This window comes from Calliphora vicina, chromosome 1, assembly GCF_958450345.1.
Source record: "Calliphora vicina chromosome 1, idCalVici1.1, whole genome shotgun sequence".
Classification (NCBI taxonomy): domain Eukaryota; kingdom Metazoa; phylum Arthropoda; class Insecta; order Diptera; family Calliphoridae; genus Calliphora; species Calliphora vicina.
The window spans coordinates 50,829,401-50,841,610 of NC_088780.1; the positions used below are offsets into that span (position 1 = coordinate 50,829,401).

Genomic DNA, 12,210 nt, shown 5'->3' on the forward strand with positions numbered 1-12,210 from the left:
TTTTGTATTTTTGAGAATATTTTTTGTATTTTTCTCTTATTTTACTAGTTTTACTAGAAATGTATTCGAACAAAAGCTTATGTTGATAATACAGTTCTTGCCATATTAAAACTATTAAACTAGTTAATAAAACTAATAAATCCTGATCAATATTCAATAAAAATTTCTTTAAATTAACAAAAAAAATTATTGCAATTATAATTATAATTAACTACTAGAAATTGAAACGAACAAAATTACAAAGATATTTCTCTGAGAAACTTAAATTTGTTTTATTTTTGTTAAAGAATAACCTGGGTGGTTGTACATACATATAAACAACTGCTAACCACACTTACACATTTGAGGCATACACATACATATATACCCTGTAGTTCATTGAACTAGTTCAGCCATGTCGAATTAGTTAGCCACTAGACAGTCCGATAACCGATTGATCCAAAAACTCCATAATAAATTATTGGTTTCTGGTGGGAAATATAAATACTTTCTAAAGCGATGTACAAAATAAAGGTTTAGAGCGACTATACTTTAGTTTACTAGGAGATACTAAAGGGACAGTTGCCTGCACTATAGGTTCCATGAAATATCAGTATATTTCTATATATTCTGTATGAGAATTATATCAACACAATTTTATACAAGTTTGTACGAATTATTCGTAAAAAAAGTGGAGTACAAAATAACCGTTTAGATTACTTAGAGACACTTCCCACTAGATTACCTGGGATATAAAAAGTAACTAATTGACTTCTCTCTCTCTCAACTACATAAAGTACATACGTGTCAAATGATCCAAAATATATAAATTGGAAGCAGCCAAGTGGTCAGACATTAATGACAATTACTGTCTACAAGGGATACATTGACTATTTGCTTAACTGCTGGGATTGGTACTTTTCAAACTGCTGGGTGGTACGTACTTATATACACAGGTTATGCTGCAGACAATATAAATTGTATATGAAGCAGCAATATCAAATCGAAAATCAGATAAATGGATGAATGGATAGATAGCTGAATGAATGGTGATGATAAAATAGACAAACTTTATAAGGATAATTGCTATTGCATTTTAAAGTAGAGCTCACATACTCAAATGTACGTACATACTTGTTTACTACATACACAAACATGTGAAAATAGTATGGTAAAAGGATATTTACATACTTAATGTCTACAAAGTGCATCACTGCATTAACTACACATGCCAGCAGACCAACATGCTTAAATGTAAACTAAAAACAGTCAACAAAATAACAAAAGCTGGGACAGAAGCGACAAACTGCTAGACAATAAACTAACTAGAGGAATATTTAACGACATGAAGAAATGGGCCACTAATCAATTTTATACACATCTGGCAACTTTGTTTCAACAGCTGATTGCACCCCGTTACCGTTACTCCGTGTCTATACTTGACAAAATAGTTGTCACAACAATTAAATGACGTTTTTTATCAAGACAAAGTTGTATGTGTTGAAGATCTGGCACTGTAACTCCACTAAATGGAGGCTATAATAACTGATAATTTTTTTCGCTTGACAACCATTTTAAAATATGTTATGACACAAATTTATCAAGTGTAGATATACATAGTATTAAATTTGATTTGTAAGTATTTTGGAAAATAGTTTGCCATATTAATTATACCTAAAGGACCTAACAAACAACCCTCGTATCTTTGTTTACTGATGTATATTTGGGCAATATTTATGTTTGCGTGTCTAAATATTTATGGTCAAAATAATGTTTTGTTGTTCAATACTTTATACAAATAATTGATACCCACAACCAGCAGTTAAGCATTTAGTCAATGTATCCCCTAAAGAAAGTAATTGTCACAAATGTCTTGTCACTTGGCTGACTCTAATTTATATATTTTGGTCATTTGACACGTATGTGCTCTTTGAAGTGCAGATATAAGACAATTGGTTACTTTATACATCCCAAGTAATCTAGCGTGAAGGCAATTGCCACTTAAGTGTCTCTAAGTAATCTGGAGTGTAGTCACTTTACACGTTTTGTGAGTAATTCGTACAAACTGGTTTTATACAAATTATGTTGATATAATTCTCATACAGTTTATTTTTATTTTTGGCTGAGTATACTGATATCCCATGTAACATAGCAAGAAGTCAATAGCCACTTTAGTGTCGCTTAGTAACCTATGGTGAAGTCACTTCAAACTTTTTTTGTACTGCACTTTATTCTACCCACCAGAAGTAATCAAAAAGGGTCAAAGGACATGCACGTGTTAAAATAACTAGTCAGGTAGCTATTGAAGTAACTAGTTCCCACCCTAAATGATGGGTAAAATCACTAGTTCGGAATTGTCTCCTAGAACTGCTGGGCATTTACAAGCACCCACATAATGACATCCATACACATATAGGAATTTAAATCGATCAAAAAATACATCGTTATCCGAAAACCTAAACTTATTCAAGATCATAATTATATTCATGGAATGATTTTTGAAAAAGATTAACTCAACTCCCGTGTAACATTAGATTCGAATGTCTTAAAGGTTATACGAAATCAGTTGTAATATCGGGGTGCCCCGATATACTAGTCGATAGTGTACTGGACTATTAATCTGAGGGTGGCGGGTTCGATTCCCGTCAGAGACTCTGGGTGTATCTGCAGCTAAACGCTACGCAGTTTGTGTTTGTTTAAAAAAAAAAAATATTACAGGACTAAAGGAGATTCGAGAAAAGCGCCATAAACTTGTAATCAACAAGTGAAAAGTGAAACTTAAATATAATTTAAATGGCCAACGTTGTCCATTTAAGTATCATTTAAAAACTCACTGAGAAACTCATTTTCGTATTTAAATATAACTTAAAAATAATTCGTATTTAAATAATTAATAATTCATATTTAAAAAAAAGTCAAAAATTGGCACTAAGAGTCCTAGTCGACCAATTTTAGGTCACTTTTACCTTGATCACCTCCACTTTCTTGATTTCTTTCGATTGACAAACGTTCATTAAAGTTTTTTAATCAGCCCAATTATGAATAAAAATTCCTCGGGAGTTTTTCCCCTTTTCTCATTTTTCCTATTTAAATTCAATGAGAAAAAACTCCCGGGGAACAAACTCCAGAGGAATTTTTTATTCATAATTGGGCTGAATGTAAAATATAATAATTTACGATTTGTCACATATCAAATGCATGGAAACTCTTAAAATTCCCTTTATTAATAATAATATGAATAAATTATAAGCTTTAATTAAAGATTTTCATTATTACAACTATTTATGATTTCATTAATAATTTTACTTTCTATTGTTGCCATCCATACAGCTTTAAACAACTGTATGTAGACAAACTACAATTTTTATCAACTCTGAGTTTGAAGAGTTCTATAACAGGGCTGGAAACATAGATGACAGGTTGAAATTAAAATTTGTAATATTTTATGAAAAAGCAACAAAACAACGGAAAATTTAGATAAATCTAAATAAAAGTATTTTAAATTCGGTATTCAAGATTCAATAATCGTGTATACGAATCTCTTATATCTAACAATGGTTAGATACCTAAAATTTACATCACAATAATAATAAAAATAGGCAGAAGTTGTAGGAGCAAGGGCATGTCTAATATTCATAGACAAGTAGATGTAGGTGTTGTGATATGATGCCTGCTATAAATTCAAATAATAGCTATAGCAACAACAGCAACAATAATAAAATCTCTATAGAATTTTCCATGTACAATATACATACATATTTAAATAATTTATTATATGACGACAAGTGCTTATGATTGCTGTCATACAGAAAGAGAGTGAATGGTCAAGTTCGATAGACTGACAGCTGTAAGGACTAAATGACATATAGATAGGCAGAAAGACAGACAGACTGATAAGCAGGCAGACAGTAGATATTTTGATAAACAAAATTGACCAATGCCCGTTCACTAATTTACAAACATACACAAACACACAGAGATACCACCTTAATAAATAATGTTATTATTTTCTCTTTTTGGTTTATGGTTAAAGTTTTAGACATGTTTTGTTATTTAAATTTAAGTTTAAAATCCTTAAAGGTTTTAAAGGATAATGAATTGTTTTTATAGTTTTAGAAATAAGTCAATATTTTCAAGGTTTTTCAATATTTAAATTTCCAATTTTATGTTTCATTAATATGATGCATCATTATATGTACTGGAGCAATGCCCAGTACTTTAAATATAAAGCAGTTAGTAGATTATAAACAATTATTATTGTTGAAGTGTTAAGGACGTTTTATTTTAATATTTTTATCACTACTGGTTAAAAGAAACTTTTTAATTTCGAAATAATTCGGTAGCTCGTGAACGATTGGAGATATTTTAATGATATAGGGCCGTTTTCTCATTTGGTGATTATCTTTTTAGCCAACGAAAAGAAATTTGGTTTTCTCAATGTCTCATTTTCTTCTATTCTGTCGCAAAGCTAACCCGACCTCATCTGCCAATTATTTATTTATCGTACAGATAAATTGAATCAGCTGACTGCTGTTCATAGTTTTTGTGTTTTTGTAAACGAAAATAAATAGATTTTATAAAAAAAAAGTTTAATTGAGGAATTAACATTAATTTGATGGAAGATGAACTTGAAGAACATGAGTTTCAAGTGAATGCTGAAAGAATTTATCATGCCAGGCCTAACTACCTGGCAGACATGCAGGATAATGAATTTTTCAAAAGATTCCGGCTGTCGATGGCCATATTAAACAGCTGATTTATGTAAACATGTTGTCACAAGGCAGGGTTCCCAACTTTCACATCTATTTTGAGAGGTATTGCCAACTGAAAATAATCTTTTTTGTCGGTATATTGAGAAAACCAAGTGTTATTTAGTTTTATGTATTTATTTTGTTTAACAGTCTTCTCTGTTAGTTATAGTAAATGCCGGGAGCAAGCATTGTTTGCGTATCATTTTAACAGTTCAATGTTAACAACATATGATTTTTATTTAGCAAGTTGCTTTTCATCTTTTAATGTGTATTAAAACAAGACAAATATATAGTTTTAAGATTTTATACATCAAAATGTCGATTTTGTATCTCACTCTTCCATGTAAAGAAAAAAAAAGACTCAATAAAACGCTTTACTTACTTACTTGAGAAAACCAAAATTTTTAACGGACAGTTTATCGGCCTTATAAATTTATGTCCACATTTAGTAACAGGCAGTTTGTCGATACATTGAGAAATCGGGCCATAGTCAGTGATAAGGTGTTTCTGAGTAGATTTTTATTTACATGTCAAATTGGATCACCTCGGGCCAACAACGCTTTTAAAAAAATCTCCAAAAATTCAGTTCTTATTGGGTGTAGCTTTAAAAATGTGGGATTTGCAATAGATGGCGTATCTTTTGAAAGTAGTTTTCTATTTTAATAACGTATATGTTATTTGTGTAAGCAACAAAGTTTTTTTTTGCTTCGGAAATGTCGAATTTTGTGTCAACCAAGCGTCCTTGAAAGACTTTGTATGTCAGAAATGCTGTATGAACGCTATAAAAGAACACAATTTTTGCAACGAATCATTACTGGCAATGAAAAATGGATGCATTACGATAACCCGAAGCGTAAGAGGTCTTATGTGAAGCCCGGCTAACCAGACGTATCGACACCGTAGTAGTTATTGTTTGGTCGGCTGACAGCCAGCTTTAGCCTCCGCCGCCGTGAAATTTAGACGGCGCAGTTCTCTGCACCAAAGCGCTAAGGTATTTCTCTGTATTTGGTGGGACCATTTGGCCAGACCATCGCATTGAACCTGTAGCGAATTGGACTGATTTGTGTTAATAAATGAAACCGTAATATTCCATCATGAAAACGCTCGGCAACATGTAGCAATAACTGTAAAAAACCATTTAGAAAGAAGAGATTGGGAAGTTTTGTCTCATCCACCTTACAGTGCAGACCTTGCCACGACCGCCTACTATTTGTTTCGATGGAAGCAGAAAGCTCTCTCTGGGATATGCTTCACTTTAGAACAGAGAATCCGATATTGGCTTGATTCGTTCTTGGCCTCAAAAGATGGCTACGAATCGATCTACATAGGCTCCAAATTTTATTATCGATATCTTAATCCTTTCGAATTTTGCACTAAGTCGAATTTAAAATGGTAAATGTTATTCTCAAAATAAATAGAAAAAAGTTTTCTTTCAAATATTAATCCTCTAGTCCTAAGGTTTTCTTTTTTAATACCAAAAACATGTATATAGTACGTTTTATTTACCCTTTAGGAGAATCACAAAATTGGCCTTGCCTTGAAATTTTTAACCGAAATTATTTCCAAAATCAAAAGTTTCTTAAGCTAAGTTAGTCTTTCGAAGAAGACTAATTGACATCACTGCTTTATGTCAAACTTATTGACAGTGATGCCATACATTTTTGCAGTAATCATGTCATATTTAGTTTTATTTCTGTAGCGTCTTAATTGTTTCATCTTATTTTGCTAAATTTTCTTACCTGATGCGTCGTATAGGCAGTTCGATGATTTGGTCCTGTCGCTGGGCCAGGCGGTGTGGGATATCTTTGTGGATACGGTGAATATTGAGATGGTGTTGTGCCTTGATTTGAAGATTGTGGCGGCGGTGGTGGACCACCTCCACTACCGCCACCACTACCACTACTACTTTGTTGTTGCTGCTGTTGTTGTTGTTGCTGCTGTTGTTGCCCCGGCTGTGGTTGCTGGGGCGAACTTGGATAGGAACCTGAGTTTTGACCTTGTGATGGCGGATAGGGGGATTGACCTCTGGAAGTATTTGTCTGTAATAATAAAATGTTAAAAATGGAAATCAATAACAGTTGCATATTCAAAATTAATTAAGATCAATAATTAAAATTCACAAAAAACTTTGCATAATTTTCATAATTAAATATTTAAACATAAATGTCTTAATAAGGAACAATAACAAGATAAAGAAGAAGAAGAGTTTACAACAATCCTTAAAATGTAATCACACAACAACAAAATTCCTGCAAAATATATAATTTTCCCTCTCTCTCTCTCTATATACATACATATAAGTAAAAACAATGGCAAAGGAAATGTGTTCTATACACTTTACATTACACAAACAATGAGCAAAGTTATCTGAAATATATGAAAGCCAGAGAATCATAGAGACGATAAGGAAGATGAGTAGTCAAAGAACATTATATAGTAATTTAATAAATGACAGGATGAAAACCAAACCAAACCAACCAGTCACCCTCCCTGCTACCACATTACAGCAGAGTAGTAATGACACAAGCAGCATAACAACAACGACAACAATATTTTGATGGCGTTTTAATAAAATCGATTTGAGAGAACGACAAAATCACAAACATTTCTATTATAAGTAGCAGGAGTAATGGGGGGGAGTGAAGTTTGCTGGTAGAATGTGGGTGGCAGATTTCACAATATTAAATGTGAAACTAAATACTGCTACTATTTATCATTTCATGAAAATATATTTATAATAATCCTTTGAAATACAATTAAAAATATATTAAGGTGCATAAATGTTCATTTATTTATGTATATCATTCATTTATTAGCCTGACGTTTGGGTAAAATTATAGAAGAGTATTTAGGAAATATTAAATGTTTGTTAAGGAAGGAAGGATTCAATAAATTTCAATTTGCTGGAGGTTTATTTTACAAAATTAACTGGCACAAGCCTTCAAGGTATTATTAGCAATTCACTATTTCTCTTGGTAACATATTTGAAGGTAATTAGCCATTAGCACACTTTAAATTATAAGATATTTGTAGAAAATCAATATATCTTGAAAGTATGGCATTAGATTTTAAAGAAAATCCATTTAAATTCATAAAAATAAAAGGCTTTGTAAAAAATTTAAACATTAGTAGATTACTTTATATTACATCTGGCAGCCTGGCTAGAAATTTACTTATTTGTGATTCAGTGCTGCCAAGTTCATAAAGTAAGATAGCTTATGATATATATATGAAAGCTGGCAGCCTTGAAAAGACAATGATGCCCAATGTAGACAAATTTATGTGTAAATATAAACAAATTTTAAAGAAATTTATTTTAAATATGAATTCTATTAATTGTTATTTAAATTAAATATAAAAGGACTTTACTAATAAAATTAAATCATCCTTTGACAATTCAATAACCTAGTAAAGCAATTTCTTTAGAAATAAAATATCTTACAACAAAATTCTTATTAACAGCCATACCTAAATAAAAGCGTTGTTTATTTGTCAAAAAATGTGTCTCATTTTGACAATGCATTAGGTAGTGGTAGTGGACATGGCTGCAGAAGATGCATAAACTAAGTTAAGTTATTGTTTTCTTTACTTTGTGCATTCAAACTGATATTAAAAACAAAATATTTATCATTGTTGTCAAAACGTTGACACTCTTGTTTACTGGTCGACAGAAAACGCTACGCTCAATGTTTTTATTTAGGTTAGGCTGTAAGAATATTATATACAATACCGTCAAACATTCAAAGCTTCTTTTTCAATTAAACATTTTATCATTCCCAAGAATTGCATCAACTGAATGAATATAATAAAAGAAATAATATTGTAAATATTTCTGTTTAAATTTATTACGTTTTTCTTCTTATTTTGCTCATCTGGTTTGCTGTTATATTTGATTCAGCACATGATATTGTATAACAATTTACATAATTATTGTATATCGAGGGACAGACAGATAAACTTTAACACATTTATGTTTGCTACAGCAACAACAAATAAGGATGATATTTATTCTATCATTTACATATTATTAATAACAAATACAAACAGAAATGTGTACTCAGCCAGCGGGAAAATTATCCTGTAAAGGACCTTTGTAAAGGCCACCTAAATTGAAAAATCGTTTCAATTGTACACGGCGTGACATTGGGAGTCAAGGCTTTATATACTTGCTTTTGTTAGAAGCCTTATAGAAGACCTACTTCAGAAGGCATATTAAATGTAAAAACCCAAATAGTAAACGATTTTAATGTTGGATTAAAGCAAAAGACTATCTGTGATAAATTTTCAATTAATAAATCAGCAGTTTCAAAAATTATAAAAAAAATTTAATGTAAAAACTCCATATTTGGGAAGAAGACCTCGTAAACTACTTCAAGGCAAGATAAAAACTATTTCGAATGAAGTGGTTGGGAAGTTTAGCCTCACTTGACATTGCCCCGCCCGACTATTATTTGTTTCGATCGATGCAGAACGCACTCTCCGGGAAACGCTTCACTTTGGAACAGAGTAACCGATATTGGCTTAATTCGTTCTTAGCCTCAAAAGATGAACAGATTTCTTTTGGCTCGAAGTTAGGGTTTTTAATTTCCCAACCTTTTTTGATTCCCGGGAATCGGAAAATTTTGTTCTACATTCCCGGGTACCCGGCTATTCCCGAAATATATTATGATACTGTAAATTATATATATTATATCCAAATTTCATATAAAAACTTAGTGTTATAATTATTTGCCCAATTCACAATTGATGTCGTAGCGTTGTATCGTTGTATGTCGTATTTTTTTTTGATTCGAAAAATTAGTTTTGTTTTTGTTTCGAAAAATTTGTTTGAAAAATATTTATGACATACAATGCTACAACACTACGACATCAATTGTGAATTGGGCAATTATATATCAGAGCTTTGAATTAATTACTACAATTTGAGCTTAATTCACTAAAATCTTAATCCGTAATTAAAAAATGTCAGCCTTTCATTCCATAAATCCATTCTTAATATTTAATATTTTAGATTCATTCCAAAGCCTTTGTTTAAACTGAATTAATTTTAAAGTTAATTAATAACAGAATTTATTCAAACTTTGAATGATTAAATTTTTATTAATTCAAATTGAGTTGACATTTCTTTTCTTGATTCAGTTTTGTTTTTATCATCGTGAAAAAAAATTATCTTAAGCCTTTTTGTAATAGATTTGAATTGAAGAAAAATTTAATCATTTGATACATTCTCTTTTTAAATTTTCATAAGAAAAACCCCAAACAAATAATAATAATAAGCGGTCTATTACTTTTTTTGGTGAAAAACAATAGAGTTCTAACTTGTTTTCTTTGAATTTTCGTACGTTTTTAATTCCCAGGATTCCCGAATAAAAATCCCGGGAATCGGGTAGTGACAAATTGGCAATATTCCCGGGAATTCCCGGGATAAAAACCCTACTCGATGTCCATATCTTGGCAGAGAGATGGGGAAAGGTCATATGTAACAATGACCAATACTTTGAATAAATTTAATACAAATTTAGTTGAAAATATCAAAAAATTTTAAGTCATACGATTAATAGTAACGATTTATAAAATAAAGCCCTAAAAATACTGTTTTTTTACAAAAACTCATCTGGTAGCTTAATACTCATATGACAATTGAGAAATGTCAACCAATATGTGATACTCTCTTTCTCAGACAGTGATGCCAACTATTTAATTATATTATTTCATGGCTCAGTGTTGCAATTGAGCGTAAAGTGGTCAATGTCAAGTTTCTAAACATTTATTAAATATTTTAAATGGAAATATAAATAAATAAATTATAAAATTGTATATATTCTAAATATAAATAAAGTTTTTATAACAACTTGATGGCATATTTTTATAATATACAAATTTCTTAAGAGCTTTTTTTAGGATTTTGTCCTATTTATTTAGAATTTGGAAAAGTTTCCAAATGTATTATATAGATTTGGCTATAAGCAAGGGTTTATGTCATAAGACATGCATGCTTCCTTTTGAATGCAAATATAAATCGATATATTACTTTATACATCCCAAGTAATACAGCATAGAGTCAATTGTCACTTTAATGTCCCTAAGTAATCTAGAGTGTAGTCTGTTTATTATTTTTTACAATTGAGTTTTGGATGAAGTTACTTTACTCAGCAAGAGTAATCTGTAGTAAACAGTTTTCTCACTAGTTCGGGAACTAACATAAGCACAAAACTTATAGTTTGGAATATTCAAATACAATTGCGTACATGTGTAAAAGGATACAATTATATCTACTCTTGTATTTGTCTACATAAATATCTATGTATTTATAAATACATATGTATATTCATATGTATACAATCTCTGCGTAAACGTAAGTATGTAAAATGTAATGTATAGATAGTTGAATAATTTCAATGTGTATTTATTACATACAAACACATGTATGTACATCTGTCTGTATGTTTGCATGTATCGATAAATGTTTGTATGTATAGCTACAATTTAATCGATTTTCCAAAACCAATTCATACGTTCATTCATTCACCCAACCAAGCACACACTCAAACATACATACTTTACACAGTAAAATAACAAAAAAAAAAAAAAAAAAAGTAAACCAAATACAGACTAATGTAACATTATACGAAACAATATTGAACAGAAAATCTAAAAAAAAAATGCAAACAAAAAAAATCATTCAGATTATTGACTATTATTCCTAGAAAATGAAAAAGAAATTCTCAGAAAAATCATACAGCTTCAACAATAACAAACTCTGGCAGAAGGATAAAATAGCATCATCATCATTGCCATCGCCAGGAGCAAAAACAGCAAGAGTATCATTTTTTTTTTTAATAAAAAATCTATTATAATTTCTTTTTTAAAGAGAAAGCTTAAAAATATAAACTGATTTTTATTTGGTCGGTGCTGTAAAGGATTCAATAAGACATTAGATCAGTGGTCGGCACTCATAGCCACCAGCGGACGAACATGATCGGTGATTTACCTCTAAACAACATTATTGACAGCCACAAACAATAGAGAAAGAAAGTGCGTAAATATGTTAGAATAATTAATGTTCTCTTTATTCCGATATCATTGTAATATTTAATGTTTCAATTACTTATAACAATGTTAATCGTCATGCGATGTGTTTTAGATTGCATAAAGCTTACAAATGTAATTGTCTGTCTTTGATTTTGAATGTACTTTAGTTTGGAAACTTTCAAATAATGTTTGCATATCAATAAATCGCAAAAATATGGCAATATTTTGTTTTTCTCTGTCTTTATTTTCCTTTTGTCTTTCATTTACACGCCATTTTGAAAGAGAGATAAAGTGGTACCAAAGCAATAAACATTGAAGAGAAGCTTAACCATTTTAAGTGTTACCAAGTTGCAGTGGTGGAACAATTAACCGGAAATACTTGTGTTTGGTATCGTCGGAAAGGTAATTTAATGGTTTGTGATTTTAACAAGTGGTGATTTTGACACGG

General features: G+C 30.6%; 1 protein-coding gene across 9 annotated transcripts in view; it reads right to left on the reverse strand.

Annotated features, from left to right (window-relative positions):
* Positions 1–12,210, reverse strand: part of osa (trithorax group protein osa) — a 163,879-nt gene that overhangs the window by 97,028 nt on the left and 54,641 nt on the right. For all 9 annotated transcript variants that reach the window (XM_065512556.1, XM_065512589.1, XM_065512573.1 and 6 more), the window contains exon 4: positions 6,470–6,769. In XM_065512556.1, the coding sequence (XP_065368628.1) occupies positions 6,470–6,769 (300 nt within the window). The remainder of the gene's footprint in view (positions 1–6,469; positions 6,770–12,210) is intronic.